At 34.7% G+C, this 21,444-nt stretch overlaps 1 protein-coding gene across 1 annotated transcript in view; it reads left to right on the top strand.

Annotated features, from left to right (window-relative positions):
• ERBB4 (erb-b2 receptor tyrosine kinase 4) overlaps positions 1-21,444 on the top strand; it is a 1,167,248-nt gene that overhangs the window by 808,098 nt on the left and 337,706 nt on the right. The window contains 1 exon segment of the mRNA XM_079135547.1: positions 5,077-5,142. Within this exon segment, the coding sequence (XP_078991673.1) occupies positions 5,077-5,142 (66 nt within the window).

Raw genomic sequence — 21,444 nt, 5'->3', positions numbered from 1 at the left:
GAAGAATCTAGGGATATAACTGCACTGCCTCTAGCTAGAGGCAGTTTTAGGATATAATCTTTTACGGTTGCCAGTGACTTCCTATTTTGTAACTCTTCAACTGTCCAGGCATATTACTTGCAGAAAGCATTACAGAGGTAGATATTGAATCTCATCTCTCCTGTCAGGCGGTCACACAAACAAGCAAAACTTCTAGCATAAATTTATGACTCTTGAAAATATAAAAGCAGCTCAAGGACTCTACTTTCTTAAAAAAGAATGCAAAAGATACATTTTTAGTAACATCTGCTGGACAAGCATAAAAGATGAACTTAGTCCTATTTGCTAACTCCATGATGAATAATATACTGTCAAAGCAGAAGGGGTTGCTTGTGAATTGAAATAATGCTGATATGGAATAATCAGACCTTATTTTAAACATTAATATAGTTACCACCCAAACAGAAACATTGGTATAAAATTCTGTTTTTTAAAATTTTATCTCTTTGTTTGAGTCATAATGACAGCAGATATTAATTTAAATAGCTCTGCTCTCACTAAGCCATATGGAAATGTCAGATTCTTCATTTCTAAGTGAAAAAGTGCCATATTTTTTCACGTAGCTTTAAGAGAATTATTGCAATAAACAATGGAAAATAGTCATAGAACAGGTTGAGACAGGGAAATGGACAGATTTGGACAGCACTGGCAAAGTCGCAAAATACTGTTCCCATTTTTATACTCTAATATCTGATAAGTTTTTCTCTTTTCAGTCCTCATTTGTAAAACCTATGCCTTGAGAAGTAGCTTATAAGACTAATTTACACTAAAATACTAGTGACATGTGTGGTATGGTTTCCTCATGAAATCAGGGCTACTGAAAATACTGTATACCTGAGAACAGAGAGCAGAAAAAATGTCCTCAATAAGAAATTGGACACTGAGCCAGTGTGGTGGCACATACCTGTAATCCCAGTGACTCAGGAGGCTGAAGCAGGAAAGTTGTAAGTTCAAAACCAGCCTCAGCAATTTAGTGAGGCCCTAAGCAACTTGGTGAGAACTTGTCTCAAAATAAAAAATAAAACAAAAAGGGAAGCTGGGGATGTAGTTCGGTGGTAAAGTGCATCTGGGTTCAATCCTGGGTGGGGATTGGGGAAGGAGAGAGAAGAAAGAAAAGAAAAAGGAAAGAAATGAGACATTTATATTTCTGTTAGGAGACAAACAAGGGGCCTTTCAGATTCCACAACTGTCCTCTCCACTGAAATGCTCAGGGGCAATCTCATTCTAGATGATGCAAAGATAAATCATTATGTTAAGAATACAGCAGAATTCTGAGCCATAGGCAATGTATTGGGATGATCTCACTCAAAGTGGCCTTGTCTAAATTTTCTTACCTGAGTTAGAATGCTGTTAAAATGTTAAAATGTTGGCTTTTTCCCTTAATCCCATGGACAATAAACAAAATACAGAATAGTCAAAACTTTTTCCTTTCAGTATGATGTGGAATTAATTCTAAACTCTCTGAGGATGGTAGCCGTGTCTGTTTCAGCTCAATATTTTATCTCTAATACTTAACATTATACCTAATACACAGAACAATAAAGGTGCTTATGAAGTAATTAGGAGGAGATAGATGGAAGCAAAGATGATAGAAATTGTTGTTTTTCCTGTGTAAGACAGATAATTGCTATGGAAACAGCAAGTTTTTACCCCATCATCTCTTTGATACTTTTGTGCAGCAGAAATGGTGGAAACAAAAGGCTAAAAAGCTTTAAAGCATTTAACTATGATATTCCATAGGACTGCACTGGCCAATTATCCATAAGTATCAAATTAAGGTGGCAGGTCTGAAAGGGTAGTAAATGGTGAATTCCTGTCCAGAGATGTTGTGATATTGAGTTTATTGCAACAACTCTATGAAAACAGTGTTGATGCATGCATCCTATATTGCACCATTTTGAAGATCAAAGCTGAACTGAACACCTAGTCAGATTCAAAAAGAGTCAAAGCTCCAGAGAGACAGTTAAATCAAGGTAGTACAGGCCAAGCAACAGCTTATAGAAGCACATGCCAGTCAAGTCCCTCCTCTGTCTTGGTGGTAATGGATTCTTAAACGTATGGACCAAGGGACTGTCTCTGTTGGGACTAATGACATGTTAACTAACTCAGGCTGACTCCTTACTCCCTGGGGAGTGAGCAAGATCAAGGCCTCAAAGGCGGTTTCAATAGTTAATCATGATGAATCGGACCACGTCAGGGATTGGTTAACAATAGTTCCGCGAACGTGATCAGCTCGTGCTTGCCATATAGTCTTATGGGACTTTTGCCTGCGTGAACACCCCATGCCTTGCTGACCTTTAAGCTGATTGGTTCTCACCTAGCCCCCACCCTACATAAAAGCTGTGTGATTTCCTCAATAAACAAGTTCCTGCTGTGAGGGGTCTCCCTGACACGTCTGATTGTCCTCTGCCTGGAGGGCTGGGAGTGGGCGGTCAGTCGGCCTTACCTATCCCCATCTGACCTTGTTGGGGAGTGTCCCCTTCCCTTGCCGCTGGTCGAGAAGAGCAAGGGGGCTTAAGACCCCAACATGTCTCCTCTTAGTTTTCAAAGTGTGTGGAAGGAAGAGAAGATTCTGTTAAAATCTGGGAAGAGAAGCAATTGCTGGAGGCATCTTTTTATACCAGTAATAATATTTTGTTGAAATACAGATGAGAAATGGAAACTAAACCAAAATCTCATAGCAGCAAGTAGACAAGGTTAAGACTTTAAGTGCACGTTCCATGTCACTCATTTCTAAATAAGTGAGTTTGACTCCAATATGTCATTAATGATGAACAATATTTCAAGAAATACACCATTTAAAAAATATCACATTACTTTACATTATTTTAACTAATGCAAACATAAACATTATACATATTTATGGGCCTTTTATGTCAAATCTGAGAATCTATCTCCAGGTGATGAATTGAAACTTGAAAAATAAAAAGTCAAAAAATTTTAATCCTGTCAAAAGTAAATATTGAGAGTGTTAAAGTATCTTTTACTAGTGTATCTTATCTGTTTCTCTGTTTTTCCTTCTTTTATTTATCCAACTAGATAGAATTCTGATCATAAAGAATAAATCTAAATATTTTATTAGCTCAAACACAATTAAAGTAGACATAGATTAAATGGTAGGTCATCCTGTGCTCCAGATATTTTGAATTTACAAACCACTTGGTGGGTATATTCGCAGAATTTCAACCTATCTAAGAAGGCACATTAACATTAGATACTTTCTCATAAAAAAGTTTTGTTCTTCAAAAAGTTTTCCTTACTTCCCAGTTTGTCTCACAGTCCTTTCTAATTTCCGCTGGTATAAATCAATTTAGATTTATTAGCATGGTACAAAGGAACTCCAGTAAGTTTTTAATAATAATTATCATTATCACTGATTAAAGTTATATTGTTCAGGCCAGATGGAGTCCTTTTCCTGTCAGCTAGAATGAGCTTGCATTATGTAGTTATAATGTGTTTAGATCTAAATAAACAGATGGCAGAGTGACAGGATATTACACACTGGTGATGTCAGTAGCAGCGATCACAAACAGAACTGCTTTAAATAAATTCTGCTGTAGCAAGGATCCCCATACTTTTGAAGAGATGACTTGAATTAATCCTAACCATGTATTGACTTGGAAACACTACTGTTCCCTTCTGAGGGCAGATCATCGGGACGGGCTAAAGCCAACCCAGAGAAAGTGTCCACTGAATCTGTATTATAACTCTGAAGGTGTTTATTATCTGGGGTTCACTCAGGCAATTTCACTGCAAGGGGGAAAACCTCCAAGGAGTAAGAATGTTCAAGCTGAGTATTTAAAAACCATGTGGCAAGGGAGGATGGAAACATTTGTTAAACTCTATTTGATAATTTTCACAATAGAGCTCACTTTATTAGACACTTTGAATTCACAATTAATACTTGAAGTTAACAGAGGTTTAATAAGAACCTTATTATAGAATAGTTTTGTCTTTAGTAGACTTTCATGTGTATTTTTCATTCTAAAAAATAATCCATGTGCCCAAATTTAGAATGAAATTCAGAAGTCAGCTTCACACAAAGTCATTTTTACATGATCTCTTTCTTCTAGGTAATATTCTTAAAAATTTTATTTGTTCTGAGTAGTTGTACATGACAGTAGAATGCATTTATACATTTTGATAGATCATACATAAATGGTGTATAGTCTTTCATTTTTCTGATTATACATATTGGGTCATGCAGTCATACATGTACTTGAGATAGTAATGTCATTTCTTCCCTCATACCCCTTCCCCACCCTTCACTCCCCTCTACCTAAAATAAAGTAACTTTATTCTTCCCTATCCTCCCCCTTATTGTGAATTAGCATCCACATCTTCTAGCTAATATTTTTATTGTTGAGTCTATGGTTATTTCTCTGTGGGACAACTATGTTTGTTGAGGCTGATATCCACTGCAGATAAAGATGCCACCATAGAAGTTAAAGGCCAATATTTGAAAATGCATACAGTATCAATAAAAATTGTGAAAGCATGTATTAAATAACTGAAATTGTTTTCTAAAAAATTTAGCTCTTTTAAATGCTTAATTTTGCCTTTTATTCTGATGTTTTGTCATGTGTTTTAAAGAATGTATTCTTGCTTTCACAGACTTGATTTCTTTTAACTATAAACTTATTTTGTAATATCTATTGGAATCAATAAGCTCTGAACTTTGGAAATTATACCAAATAGAATAGATCAATACAACAAAATTCTTCAACAAAGTGAAACTTATTTAATATAACGATTTACTTCTGACTTTCTGGGAAAATTTACAAATTCATTCATTTCTTTTTCATATACAATGTTGAGAAGATTTTGAATACCAGGAGATTGTACTTCAGTTTTGCATATATTGAACATTCAAGTTTTACTATGTAAGTGAGCATTTTATGCACTAGGCCTCAACTCTACTGACATAAAATTTTCGTAAAAGGGCAAGAATACGTCCTTTGCGGAGTCCCTCCTCATTCAGGAATAAAAGATTAAAATGTACATGACCTTCTTTCCCTCCTTGTTCCTCTTCTGCAGGTGGACGTTGCCATAAGTCCTGTACTGGCAGGTGCTGGGGACCCACAGAAAATCATTGTCAGACCTGTAAGTAGTCAACAGAAAAAAAAAAAGTTTGAAATGGTTAAATTAAACATATGTAGTTGCTTCTTATATTTATTTGGAGTTTCTAGGTTAATAATTTCACAGCTTAGCTGTGGTGGTTAGCTAGGACTTCATAACTTGCTTATCAGTAGCAGTAGGAAATCTAAATGTGAACAAAATTATATTAATTCAGTTTCAGGTAAAACAGATATTTTAGTTCCTTTCCCAAGCAGTTATATTACCATTCAGTGGCAAGAAAAAGAAACGACAAAAAGGATACTGTGTACCTGCTATATTCCAGGCACTATTGTAGGCACAGGGGTGTAAACTGGGTGAAGTACGCATGTATATTCACTATTGTTGACATAAATCTTGCTCTGAGTGTTTTTTGGTTTACCATTGGGTAATATAAGTATGACGATAACATCATTGCTTAGGCACTTAATATCAAACCACACTAAGTATAGAGACAAATAGCTAATATTTTCAGTATGCTTAAAGTCATAAGCTATCTACCCCTGAGCTTTCACCAATCACAGGTATAAATGGTTTCTTTAAAAATGGAAAGCAGCTGGGTGCAGTGGTGCACCCTGTAATCCCAGCAGCTCAGGAGGCTGAGGCAGAAGGATCACAATTCCAAAGCCAGCCTCAGCAACTTAGCAAGTCCCTGAGCAACTTATTGAAACCCTGTCTAAAAATAGAAAAGTAAAAGTACAGGCTGGGGATGTGGTTCAGTTGTTAAGTGCCCCTGGGTTCAATCCCTGGAACCAAAAATAAATGAATGAATGAATGAATGAATGAATGAATGAGTGAATGAATAAATAAATGGAAAACAAAATGCCCTATACATGTTCTTCCTTCTGCAATAATAATGGTTAGAATAATATTTGAAAAGTGCTGTTGTGACAATAGTAAGTATTCCTTTGTGTGCCTAGAAGACAGAAAATATTGTTGTAAATTTTTACATACAAATATTATATATTGTGGAAGCTTGGCTATTGGATGAAAGTTTAAAGATTTTTAATTTGTCTCAGTTCATGATATTTGCTAGATTTTGTTTGAATAACAGCAAAAAATAAACAAATAAAAAGAATTGCTTTATTGTAAACCATCAAAGGAGGAAGTACAAGATATATTTTCAATGGTAAATGAATTCTTAAGTTTATTTTAAAAATTTTTGAATATCATCATATTAAAAATTCATGAAATATAATAGAATAAAGTAAAAAGTATCGTCTCACCTGTATCCCTCAGTGGCCCTAGATAGACAACAAATATAATTGATAATTTTGATTATTTTTCTCAATCATAATTTATACATATTCACAGAATATGTATACATATCCCACCCCTTTTGGCTCAGATATTAGTAGGTTTCTCATGTTGTACTGTGTGTGCTATTCAGCTTTCTGTTGCTATAACAAATACCTAATATAATAAACTTATAAAGAGTACTTATTTTGCTCACAATTTTGAAGGTCTTACTCTAGGAGTGATTGGCCCTGTTGACTGTTACAAGGTAGTATGTCACAGAAGGGAGTGTGTCACAGAGCAAACTCTTCTCATGGGGGGAGGTCAGCACCCAATGACCTAAAACTTCCCACTAGGTCCCACCTCTTAAATGTTCTGCTGCCACCCAGTGGCACTTGGCATAGGGACCAAGTCTTTAACACATGGGCCTTTGGAGGTGATTATACTGCAATTGGTTTTTACAACCTGTCCTTATGTGTATGAATCATTTGCAGTATTCTTAGAAATGGCATTTGTAGGGTCACAGATATGTATTTGCAATTTGATAGAGATCACCAACACAGAGATCTTATTCTCTGTGGTGGTTGCTAACAATTACCTCTACCAGGAGCGATATGAATGAATGCCTGTCTCCCTATTCCCTGGACAAAGCACTACATTATCAAACTTTCGGATCTTTGTCAAATGGTTAGATGAAAAATAGTATCTCAGTTTAGATTTAAATTAACTTATTTAATAGAAACAATATTTTATGGCCAGGAATGTTTTGACAAGAATTTTAAAGAGGATTCTAAAGTAAGATTAGACTGCTGTGTGAAACTCATTCTCTACAATGTTTGGAGACAATGTTTTAATAAAAAAGAAGTCAAAACCAAGGGGTGCACAATGCTGAGATGACATTGATGTGGCCAATTGTAAGAAGTCCAGGTCTCTAGAATAAAGAAGAATCATCGCAGTGCTTTGTAATGAAGTGACAAGTAACCATGGGAATTATTGAAGTGCATAACGATCTCTAGTTTTTCATGGGAAAGCGCTTCTAAACTGTCAAAGGAGAGAATAAGCCATTATACACTTACCTACTTTATTTTCGGAGGGATCAAAGCTGCTTCCCTGTGGGTGGCTAGTTTGGGTGGGACACTATGGGAGGATGGCCCACATTCCTGTTAAGGAAGGAACTTTGGATCTAGGGATGAGGGAACTTGGATTTGAGCAACAATGGTGTGGTAAAAGGTCTCTTTCTTCTCTTGGGTAGAGGGAAGGGTTAAGTATCCCTGCCATGAGTTGTTCCTTCCGTGCTGGGTTCAAAGTCAGGCTGCCTTCCTCCTACTGCACTTCAGAATTCTCCTTTGGTGGGTGGTTGCCTCTTTTGCTGTTATCAGAGTTTACAGTTAAATGCAGTGGGCAGGGAGAAAGAAGTCTATACCCTCTCCTCCAGACCAGAATTCCAACAAAATAACACTATTAGAAATAATACTTTCAAAGGCTATTAATAAATAAAATAATTTTAATTGGTAATTTCATTTTTATCTTATTTTACAAGTATTTTGTACAATGCAACCGCAGCAGTATACTCAGATTATATCTCTATTACATGCTGTACAGTTACATATGGATAACAAATATTCTCTGATTGGTATATATGCAAAAAGCTTGGAAATAACCATGTTAAACTGAGCACAGTGGCACATGCCTGGAATCCCAGCAGGAGGCTGAGGCAGGAGTATCACAAATTCAAAGCCAGCCTCAGCAATTGTCAGACCCTAAGCAACTCTGTGAGGCCATGACTAAATAAAATAAAAAAAGGACTGGGGATGTGACTCAGTGGTTAAGTACCCCTGGGTTCAATCCCAGTAGTTAAAAAAAAAAAAAAAAATCACCATGTTAAGGTGAAATAGGAAAACAACATAATGGATTTTCCCCAACCTTAATTGAAAATAAAAATTTTCTTCAATTTATATACTGTTTCAAAGTATTGAAACTTTTGATTTGGTTATGTTGGCCAAAATTTATGAAAATTATAATTTCAATTATCATCTTATCATCTCTTATTTTTATAGTAGGCAACATGTAAGATAATCACCAAGCAAATATAGGTCTTTCTCTAAAAAGTTCCCCTGTTTAGAGGGTCAGTCTCTGGAGCCATATTTGTTCTATGTGACACTTTCTTTATTCTTTGTCAAAGGGCAGTGTTTCTGAACCAGAACTGATTTTGTCCCCCAGGACACACTTGGGAAGAAGGTCTGGACTCTGGGTTGACACCACAGGAAGGTGAGGAAGAACATCTACTGGCAGGAATAGGACAGAAACCAGGGATCCACTGACCATCCAGTGTGCAGGAGGGTCCCTCCAATCACCCATGGAAAGAAAAACTTAGTACAAAAGTTAATAGTACTGAGAGGTGAGAAATCTCATGAGTAAATACTTGATCCAGGATGAGTCAATAAGATTCTTATCCCCAAAGAATTTAGATTTGGGATCCAGAATACTGGTTATACTACCTTAGAAACTTTCAGCTGAAGAGATGTTAAACCTAAATGAGGTTTCTACTTTTGAACCATGTGTGTTGGGAAGCAGAAATTACCAGATGTCAGAGACAGTGAAGAAAAAGGCAGCCACATAGAGAGTAAAAAAGGGTAACAGTTTTTGACAGCTTTTGCCTCCTGGTTCTCTGACCTTCATGAGCTACAGGTGCACTTCCATCCATAGGTGCCCTAACAAACACCAGTTCTTCTAGTCCCTGTAGTGGAGTTTACTACTTGCCACCACATGGAGGGGAAAGGAGTCCTGGCTATGAAAATTTTCAAGCCACAGTTTCTGTATCAAATCATCAAACTCCAAATCACTTAATTCTTCTGAAATTTCTACATAGAAATTAAGCTCTCTATAACCTAATACTCAGTTAATGGTCACTGTACTTACCCCACAGACTGTCAGACCTAAATTTAACATGTATCTAATGTATACAAGTACACATTTTAATATAAGATACATTAGAAATGACCTTTGTAGTTTACAAAATATTTCCATTTTAAACTTCATTCTAAGTGAATTTTCTGTGAGCTAAAGAGGACAGTTATCATTAACTTCACTTTACAATTGGAGGAAATACAAACTGAGGAAATAAAGGGGTTGGTAAAGGTAGCTAATACTGAGAATTCCATGTGCCCCGCATCTGAAGACAGTTCTGTCTCCTGTATCTCATATTGAATTCCACACTGCAGTAATCAAGGGCGTGGGATTTGAAATCAGCCAGATGATTCAAACCCCAGTTGTTTCCACTTTCTGTCATAGGCAAGCACCTTTATCTTTCTAAATTTCAGCTACCACATCTATAAAATGAGAGAATTACACCCATCATCTCAGAGGGTTGTTTTCTTTAGAATAAAATTCAAAGCCACAGTACAGTTGAAATGCTTAAGTATTTCCTGGCACGTATTAAGGACCCAATAAATAATAGCTGATAGCATAATAAACTAAAGGAGGTATGTTAGGAAACTGAATCCATGTAGAATCAGAATGAATGGAGGTGGGAGAGAGGCTCCTATGGGCCAGTTGCACCTTGTGAAGTCTACTGACACCCAGTGTCTGGGGAGTGAAAAGCAAAAGCCCTGAGGGAGGTGAAGGCTGCTTGCCCTTGACTTTGGCTCCCAGTCTTCTCTCTCCCCCATTGAGCCTCCTGAAAGAGGAATCACTTATACAGATTTAAAAAGCATAGCATCCTAAGGCAAAATGTATTTTGGAGCTACTCAAAGATGAACTTATTGAAAGACCTGAATTTTAGAATTATTATTATTATTATTATTCCTCCTCCTCCTCCTCCTCCTCCTCCTCCTCCTCTTCTTCTTCTTCTTTTTAATTTATTTATTAATTTATTGAGAATTTAACCTTGGAGATTCTACAGTGATATGAGACATCTAGAGATTCCATAGGGGAGTAACGTACATGATATTCTTTAAAATGTAAAGTTGTCTAGGCTTTCTTTAGATTTACAATGACACTTTTGTTAATTAAAGTGTCTTACTTGCCTTGAGGCCCACTTGAGATAAACTTATATCTGAACTTTGACTGAATTTTTAAAAAAAATCTGTAAGTATGCTATGCAAGTTTTCAGTAGTATTCTGCTTTTGTTGATTGACCTTATACATGTGCATTTTAGAATCTGAAAGCCATCGTCTCACCTTATTTACAAATTATTTCTTTGTTAATAATTAAAATCAATTCCCTTTAGTGAGCTTCTCTAAAGGTATTCATCTTCATGTTTTCCAAATATTTTCTTATTTTATGGATTATTTTTTGAGACTGCCAATATATTAGGCAAGGAAGAAAGGAGTATTTAAAAGTTCATCACTTCAACAAAGGAAACCAACGCGAGGGAAAAAAAATTATTTCACTTACCCCACCTTATCTCTGCTGGTCTCTTCTCTAAGTGTCCCCTCTTTGCAAAAGTGCTGGGAATTGTCCTTTATTGTGAAAAGTCACAGTAAAGACCTATGACTCAGGCTCTGGGTCAAAGTTTATGGCAATGAACAACAGGTTAGGGTGAAACCAGAGTGGAACAGAGAGTTAAAGCCATCTCTGAACAGAGACGTGGGAGCAAAGAGGCTGGTTACCATGTGAACTTGAAGAGAGGTCTGCAGGAGGCAGAAGTTGTAAGAAGCAGAAATGAAGAAAAGATTTTGTTGTTAATAGTGAAATGGAAGCGGGTATAAAATGACAGCTTACAATGGTTCTTCAGGCAAACTTTTCAGACAGAAATTTTAGTAAAATGTTATAAATTTTTAGCATAATTTAGTGACTTTATACAGCTTAGTTTGTGTACAGGTTGAGCATGACAGTTTGACTGCAGGCTGAATACTTTAAGTGTGTCATTGTGTCTTGATAGCATTTAATAATGTTCGGACTATAAACTGTAACCAACAGCTGTTTCTAAAACATGTATTTCTAAAAAGCTAAGCTTTTTTTCCAAATAAATTATTTTTCAAAATCTTAGGCAACCTAAAGAACTTTATAAATATCAAAGTGATTAAATGATACCTGCAGAATCTTACCAAGTGTTCTACTCTTACTATTCTAGTCATGAGTAATTTTCTGAAGCGATTTGACTTCATTCTCTTTAATTCCTTTCTGATGTTTGAGCATCCTGACCCTATAAATCTAACAAGAATAGTTCTCACATAGCTGCAATGGGTCAAAATACAACTTAGGCCATGATACTGAGAGCTGTATTACATGTAAAGCGGTGACTCTAACTTGAAAGTACTTTTAAGCTCAGTTAAATCATGGCCGCATTGCTCCACAGCACAGCTTAAGTAAATTGATTCAGTGGATTAATGTAGTCATGTCAGGGGAGACAAACTTATCTGCTATGTGAAGTCTGAAGCTTATGGAAGTATTATTTAGCAGGCTTACTGGTGAGAATGACAACTCTCTCTATTCATAGGAACTGAGTCCTGAAGTCTGAGCTCCATAGGTGTAGGTGTGAAAGAGACTAAGCTTTAAGAAATAAATAATAATGATTAAAGGAACAAAGTTATCTCTGTTCCTGCAAGATATATGAAGCACACTTATCTCATTTAAAATAGATACTGCATGTCCCTTTTTATCTTTAAGCACAACATCAGACCAGCTCTCTCTTAGTTCACTATTATCAGGAAGGGTGCTGGTTTCATTTCACACTTTTCTTTGTCCTCCCAGGCACAACGTCATCTTAGTCACTGCATTTTCAGTGAGGGGAGGGACAAAAGCATATATGAAAATATGACAGTCTGGTTTTCTCAACCTTCGCCTACATTTCATATAAAAGGAGTCATAATTGTCTTCAGTGGCATATTTTTTAACTAGAATCTTCTAGGCTGATAACCACTCAATATTCTATTCAGTCTTTCAAGTTGCTTTAAGATTGATATTTCTTACCTATAAACTGAAAAATGTTGGGGATTTTTCAGCATGGTGATAAGTTACAAAAGTCAATTGTCTCCTAAACCAAAATATACCACAAAAATTAATAAAGACATATATATTTCAACTACTGGAGCAATGGATAGTTTGTAGTTCTGTCATTGGTTGATTAAAGCTAATGCATTTTTATTTATTTATTTGTTTTTATATTTTATTTTTTTTTAATTTATTTTAATTAGTTATACATAAACAAAAACTTCTGGTGGCTCAGTGGTTAAGCAGCCCTGGGTTCCTGGTAACAGTCTTTGCAAACTGAGAATGAACAGCATTCTTACTTACAATAGTAAGCATTCTTATTTACTATTGTAAGTACAGATTATTCCAAAATCTTATTTTTTAATTAAAAATAGAATAACAGAAACTAATGGCAATAGTGTATTCTATTCTAGATCATTGTGAATGGGGGCATTACTCTGTTAGCAAAATAAAACCTTGTTCCAAATAATGCTTTTATGTTACACATTGTTTTTATAAGGATGTTCTAGAATATGCCAGGAAAACTTAGAAATTATTTTACATTTTTCCTCTTTAACATTATGCATGAGCATGAAGAAAATTACTTTCAACAGTAATAATATATTAAAAGATTTTCTTTAATAACACAGGAGGGAAAAGCTTAAAACTTTAACCTGGTTTATGCATGCTATTCATTCTTAGGGAAATCTTTAGAAATACAGTAATTTCATACATTTGTCTTATAATATATGTGGAACTGCTTTGAAATCTGAAGAAACGATTATATATTTTTATTCCTCAAAAATTCATCAGAAAAGTAGCAGCTCAATTTTATTTTCTTTTCCATGAAAATTTCAAAAGTTTCCTGTAGATTCTGAACTCAAAATGACAAATTACGAAGATAATATACTAATTATACTTGCTTACCTGCCCCCACGTATCATTTGTCTATAGTGTAATTGTGTTTACTGTCTTTGTGGAACAAATGTTTAAAAAGAAGGTGCTGATGTGGTAAACATCCCATTAGAGCAGAGAAAAGCAAGTGGGAGCTAATGGGGAAAGAAAAAGAGCTGAGCCAGCACTCTCGATCAATCAGGAAAGCAGCCTGCCTTTGTAAATAACCAGCTTCTTTAATTAAAACTCTTGTATTTTACTAATAACTTTGCATGTCTATAAGCCTTCTTATTGATTTCAATTATTTTCTATTTTCCTTTTTTTTATTTATAGTTTCTGAAGATGTTGTAAAATTAAGGGAAACATTACAATAGACTAATTACTTGTATACATTTAACATTTCTAACCATTACCAAATTACTCATAGAAAATGAGAAAAAAAGTCTCCACTGATATGCTGTTCATTCTCACTTAAATTGATAACGTTTGATGCAATCTGATGACTTTCCTGGAAGATGTGAAAGAAGAAAATGATTTCCATCTCAACTACAGGAGATACTTTTATTAGAAATACTCTAGATATTACAAATTAGTATGATTTCTGAGATATTGTTTAATGCCCTATAAAGGGCCCAGTGGGTATAAAGGAAAGGCACAAATTTGTAGCTATACTGTGGGCATGGTGGGATGAAAAAGAAGGATGAGGAATGTTTGCAAAGGTCAAAGCATATAATATTGACCTGGGGACATCAGGGCAGTACAGATGCAGTGCTGCCTCTAAACTAAGCGCATCTTAGGAACTTCTGTTCTCCCACATTCCCTCATCCACACAGTGAAAGCACTGAGAAATGCTGATTTCTGTGCCTGCCTCTTTGCATGGCTAGTATGTGTGTGTGTGTGTGTGTGTGTGTGTGTGTGTTCATGTTGGCTATCTGTGTGTATGTTGTATATATAATACAGTTATGGATTATGTAGATATTGATGACATAGATACAGATGTTGAAAGGTTGAGGAGAATGCAAACTATGGGCTGGGCAAGAGGTGGGTAATCTAAGCACAGAAATCAGAGTGAATATTCCACATTAGATTACTTAGAGCACATTAAGAAGGACAGAAGTATCTGGAAGTACTGCCATTTAAAGGATTTTGTTATTCTGATAGTGATATGGCAGTGATGAAATTTATCCCTAATTGTTCATATCTTTGCAGCAAAATTATTGGCTGTCAGAGTAAATATCTTTTACTAGGAAAGAAAATTCTTCAAAATTTCTATATGTGACATACTTCTGATAAACAACACCTAATTTCAGTGTTTCGTACAGGAATGGAAAGAAGTGTGATATTTGATTCTTGGAATGCACACACTTGTATTACCACCCCCAGGGCTAGGAGATCTGGCAATCTAATGAACAATATCCACTTAGAGTTCTGCCTGGCATTAATGTGAAGCATATCTTCTATTTCAAATTAGTTGGTTTGCTTGGAGGATGAATTAAGTTAGCAGCATAGAGTTGAAAGAGGCTAAGAAGAGGTGACCCGATACAGATCACATTACCTGGGTCAAGTCACATTTTGGTCTATTAGAATAAATGTGCGTTTCCTAAACCTAGGATATTTTAATATTTTGTATCTCACATCAATATAAATTTTTAGATTATTTGAAATTTTAGGTTATCATGTCTGTTTATCTCCATTACCATGGGCATTTTCAAAATAAACAATCCTTATATTTATTTATGTGATGTTATAAATGATAAACCCAAAATATTTTTTAAAAAATTATTTTCACATATTGCTACTTCAATGGAGACAGCTAGTTCTGGTTTTTCTGAGGTCATTTTGTTATAATAGAGCTAACATAGCTTTGTGGCCATAGGAAGACCTTCAGGTTTCATTCGATTTCAGTATTTGTTGAGCTTAAATTTGTTAACCAGGGCAGTTATTTTTCTCTAAAGTGAGGGAAATAAATGTACATAATTCCATTGAGTAGAACATGGATGAGAGGAAGGGACAGAAAGAAAGACAGACTCTGATGTTACAACTCTATTTCAGAACATAACAGAAAACTTAAATGAGTGAAGAATTATATGCTAAGATGTAAAGATGTACCTTATGAAAATGCTCTTCTAAAATTAAACTATACTTTTAACCATATCAAAATAATTTCTAGTGGTTTCATTTTAACTAAAGAAAAATAGTCTAAAGTATCTCTCTGAAAAATGGCATTTAATTAAAGAGACAAGCATTTGAAAAAAAGAACTATGTGAATGAATTTTCTGCATCAGGTATGAAGACATTGAAGGTAGTAATTATTCAACCACTGTGGTAGGGGTTCAGCATGGAATTACTCAATGAAATCTAACAGGAGGTCCAAAGTATAGGCTAAAGTCTGCAAAGAAACTTACTTTTTTGTAAAGTTGGTATTTTTGAAATATACTCAAAAGCATAGATTAATTAATTATGCTGGAGTAAATGTCAAATATATGGATTAGAGTGAAGGTAGATCTCTACTATAAAATGAAAGATGTAAGGTAGATAGTGCATTAAGCTTGAAAGACATGAAATAGCCTACAGATTATAGATGAAGTGTGAACTAAAAGCTTAAAAAATACAAAATAACTGATTGTACTAAGAAAACATACAGATAAAAATTACAGAATGATGAAGGTCTTTTTAAACATGACTTAAAAGCTATAAAGAAGAAAAGATCACTTTAACTACATTATAGTAGTTTGTATTTTAAAAATACTTAAGTAATATTTGAAATATTAATTCAGACATGAATCTAAATAAATGTTTGGCCTTACTTATAATCAAAAATATACAAATTTTTCAAAATAAAACTTACTTGTCAGTAATTCCTAGTTTGAATGAAAGTATGAGAACAGGAATAATCTCAATTGCTCTTGATGGATTATAGACAGTGAGCATCATTGTATTGACTTATTGATTATTTGTGGTCAAAAGGTTTGAAATACAAATTTTCTAAGGCTAGAAAATTCATTTTAGTTCATATTACACAAAATGTATGCTAAATATTATGTATCGTACCAATATTTATAGTAATAGCAAATGCAAACAATGTAAACATATTTAAAGGAGATTAAGTTAGGACATATGATATAGTAATATAATTTATTATCATTATTATTATTATTAATTTTTTCTGCTACCAGGAGTTGAACCCAGGGGCACTTCACCACTGAGTCATGTCCCCAGCCCTTTTATATATTTTATTTAGAGACAGGTTCTTGCTGAGTTGCTTAGGACCTCACTAAGTTGCAGAGGCTGACTTTGAACTCATGATTCTCCTGTCTCAACATCCAGAGCTGCTGAGATTACAGATGTGTGCCACTGTGCCTGGCATATATAATTGTATAATTCTGAGCTTTGAAAAATCATATAGAAGAAGCATATTAATACTTCTGTAACAAAATATTAGTGATACAATATTTTGTGGACAAATATCATTATAAAGCAAGATAATTATTCATTTATTACTTGACAATACCAACAGCAAATATTTACATAGTACTCACTTTATTAGGCACTATTTCAAACGTAATAATTTCTGATAATACATATGTTCTTTAAAACAGCTTCATAAAATAAGTATAGTTATTATTTTTCATACTTGAAGAAACAGAAGCACAGAGAGGTTAAGTAATTTGTCTGATTCAGCATAGCTCTTATGTAAAGTCAGAATTGGAGTCATCTCCAGATCATCTCTTATAGTTATTCATTTTACTGCCTGTCACTTAATAAATTGTTCTGGATTTAAGATAACCGTTTCATATGGACCATCGCCTTCAATGGTCATAAATAATTCCTATAGAGCATCTGGGAGCCAGGTGGGAGGGGCAAGATGCAGAGTGTGAGAAAGAGTTCTAAGGAGGATGAGAGAATTCTGGGGTGTAGAGAAGTGCAGATTGAGGGGACTTTTCTCAGAGGCATGAAGGGAGATGTATCCCCTTTGTCAAACTTGAAAACTGCCATTAAAGACTGAGTTAACTTGAGTTACTTTTGCAATCCCTTGCCTGTTATATTGCTGTGGACCGTGATAGGCAGGTCAATGACATATGGATCCCCAAAGTTATTGCTGTGGTAAGAGAATGAGGGATTTTTCTTTAGTTTTATTTCTCTGTAGTCATTTATCCTTCCTCAAAAATATGTACTATATATGTTAGTTCAGAATTTTAAGGAGAGATGGATCTACAAATAAATCACATCCTCTTTCTTATCACATGGCATTCTGTAATTTTTAAGGATTTCTAAGCATTTGTCCAGATCACAGAGGTGGCAATTTCTTTTGTGAATACATTAATAATGCCTAACTTCTTTTCTTATATCTGTAGATATATTATTTTCTATAAATATTTTGCCAAAGAAAATGATAAACGTTATTTTGCATTGGCCCCAAATTTACAACACACTACCCTATAGAAGATCTGAGTTAAGGACCCCAGATTTCCAGTGTTGGAAGTGAGAATAAGAGGCACACATCCCTGGGAGTAGTCTCAATGACACAATTCTGGAAGGAAGGCATGTAGCAGATGCTATTGTGCAATGTTTTCTGTGATCTCTGTGATACTGAAACTTCAGAAAATGGGAATTTCATCTCCAGTGGCTCCAAGCTCCTGAATACATTTAGAAGGTTAGTTTGCTGCACATATAGAAAAGGAGCCCTTGGACTGGTTTTTCTAATTCCCTAATTTGACCTTTGTCCAGGCAATTGAGCAGTGCTTTCAAACTGCTGGTTGAAACTTGTTAGTGAATTGGAAAATCACTTCACGGATAGACCATGACAAAAACATTAAATTTTTATTGAAATAAGATAGATTGGAACAAAATAGACCAGATTAGGGCAGAATAGAAAAGACAACATCAAAATGTTTTGCACATAATTAGAGTCGCTAATCCTTAAAACTTAAGTTTTAAGTTATCCCTTAAAACTTCTCATCATGTGTATGTATACCGAGCCATGTTGTACATTATTTGTAGTGTCAATTGTGGTTCAAAAGACTGAAAAACAATATGAAGATGCTTCATTTAATTTGTAGGCAGACATGATTGTCTTTTTGACCAGATAATCCCAAATATGTTATATGAGGATAACATTATTATGAAAATATTTTCCTTATATACTTAAAATGTATTTATAGCATCACTGTTTTAACTGTGTTATTGAGTATATGGGCCCCTCGCTATCACTCATTTTTCTCCTCTGTAAATTTTGTAGGTTGAATCCTCTACTATGTTAGATTCTATAAAAACATAATATATCATCTTATATCTCTGGCTTAAATCACAAGTGTGAAGAACATTTGAGTAGTATCTTAGTGTTTATTATTATCACTCATAATCATGTTAGTTAAGTAGTTAATTTTACGTTGGAACAAACATTTTCAGAGATGGAAAGCAGATGTGCATCAGATTATTTTAGTTACAACGTGTTGCATATAAAATGATTTCTGGAGCTATCTTCCTCCATTCTCCTGTTTCCATTGGTCTTTGCCATAAGACACTGGTTGTTTGTGGCTCCTAACTTAATGCAAACAAATCCGTGAGGATATACAGGAATCAAGACACTAATTTTAAACCGATTTGATTATGACTTATTATTTGACCCAGGATGGTGTAGTTAAATATTTTTGAAATGCTAACTTCTTCATCTGTGACACTGGGATAATTATCTTGCTTTGCCAACTACACAGGTTGTTTTATTACAGTTTATTTTTTCCCATTTAAAAAATTTACATGACACCAAGAGTATAGAATTAAATATTACAATGTCTCTCCATCAGTGAGCACACTTTTCCCACTTTATGTATTTTCTCTAAATAAATTACTTGATAGTAACAAGTTTGGTATGTATATGTGTTTCAAGCATATCTGTATAGATAAAAGCACATATGTGCTGAGATTTTTCTTTACAAAAGTAGCTTTATATGCTAGTAAGCTTTTTGTCACAACCTAAAGGAGGAAAGATTTATTTTGGCTCATAGTTACAGAACTTTTAGTCCATGATCAGCTGGCACCATTACTTTGGGCTGGAGGTGAGGCAGAACAAAACATGGCAGAAAGGCATAGCACAGTCAACCACTTACCTCCTGATAGCCAAGAAGCAGAGCAGCAGAGAGAGGGGAAGGGACCAGGTCATATATATCCTTCAGGGACAAATCCTCAGTTACCAACCTCCTCCAACCACCTCCCAATTCCCCCTACCTCCCAATAGCACCACCAGCTGTGGACCAGGCCTTACATAGATGAGCCTTCAGGGGCCATTCCACATTCAAACTTTAGTAGAATACTTACTCTTCTATCACTTGATGTTATTTCCCTTATATCATATTCTTAAAATCCTTTCATTTCAGCACATGGAGATTAACCATATTTCTTTGTATGCTGCAGCATTTTCCCCAGTTATGGCTGTGCCTTACTTTACTTAACCACTTCCTGATTAGTGGACATTTGGATTGCATTGTTCCAGTCTCAGTTATGACCAATGGATATCTTAAAATGATAGTTGTCCACAAGTGCACCTTCTTCCATAAGTCAGATTTCTTTCTAGAACTAGAACTTCTTTGTCACAGATGAAATTATATGCACAGGTTTGATGGACAAATTACTCTTCAAGAAATCTCTAATCAGTTCTACACCCATCTAGTTTGTCCAATTTTTCAATCTTCATCCAAACTGGAAACTTACTGGGATACCCTGAAGAAGTACTGGTATCGGTATCTCTCAGAGACATGTGAACATTATTTTGAATTTAAACAGAGGCAAGTAACAGTAACAGATTTCTTATCAATAAAATGTGAAATTTAGACTATATAGCTCTTTGATTCAAGAGATACTTATTCATTCCTTACCCAACACGAGCCTCTGTCTTTTCCATTTTAATGTTCTGTGATTATTTTTAATATTCTGTGATTATTTTCATCACAATGTGAATAGGAAACTGAGATGCATATTGAGTGGGAGAGAAGTTATCTTCATTCTCCTCTGCTAGTATTTCAGATATATAACAAGAAGAAGTGAAAGTGATAGGATTTTTTTCGTTTTTTATTTTCCAATCAAGATTGGTGCAGAGATGTAATCTATTGTAAGATACAGTGACTTCAAATGATGAATATCAATTTTTCTACATTTCTTGATGTGTGACAGGTCCATGATAATATTATTTCAATTTTTGATTATGTTATCTTCAGTCTATCATTTAGTAGTGGACTATAAGTTGCAGCCTCCAATTACAATATAAAAATATTTTTTAAAGATGCTGTTTTTAAGATATTATCATGCAAATTCATGTCCTTCCTTTATGGTCTTGACATTCATATCTGCAGTCCTGTAGGATATGTAAATTAGCTCATATTCTTTCTTAAGAATATTGTTTTTAGTTGATGTAATTGGGCAATATTGTTTTTCTTCAAATACTGACTCACAAAATTTGGTGATGCTTATAGCCTATTAATAAGGGAGAATTTCCCTGGTGGCCAAGAGTGTAGTTTAAAATCAACTTTAAAGTTCCTTGATGAATCATTGAGCTTGTCTTTATAAAATAGGTTAAATAAAACTTCATTAAATAAATGAATAAAGTGGCTACTGATGAAGAACGGATTAGACAAGACCCCTTTCCTCCTTGACACAACTAACAGTATTATCATGGCATAGCCCATGGGTCACCAGGGATTTGTATGGGAAAAGGGTCAAACTTAATTAGTACCTGCCAAAATCTGGGCATGCTTGTATGAACTGCCTCTGAATGTCAGTTTCAACAAGAGATGAACAGGTATTTTCCATGTTTTCCAGGTGAACTAAGAAGTTATTGCTTTTAGGATTAAACACTACCTATGGTAGTGTAACTGTGTGGTTCGCACCAGTCAGTTAATTTACGATAGCTATCATCAGTGTAATTAGGAATTAGGAATAAAAGAAAATCAGTTAGACTTTCTTCTGTGTTATGAGAATGGGAATTTGGAAGACCTAAACACTTTTCCATAATTCTACTTTGTTAACTTTAACTGTTAAAAAATTATATATAGATAGATAGATAGATACACACACACATATATGTGTATGTGTGTATGTGTGTGTGTATGTGTATATATATATATATATATACATATATGTGTGTATGTGTATATATATAAAAACTCATATCACCTGAGAGCCTTCTTCAATATGTTAGACCTTATGTATTGGCTAAAATAATTGAAAATTCCTAAAAGTGAAACATTTCCACCC

The sequence above is a fragment of the Sciurus vulgaris genome (assembly GCF_902686455.1).
Source record: "Sciurus vulgaris genome assembly, chromosome: 3".
Taxonomy (NCBI): Eukaryota; Metazoa; Chordata; class Mammalia; order Rodentia; family Sciuridae; genus Sciurus; species Sciurus vulgaris.
This window is presented reverse-complemented; position numbering and strand designations above follow the sequence as displayed.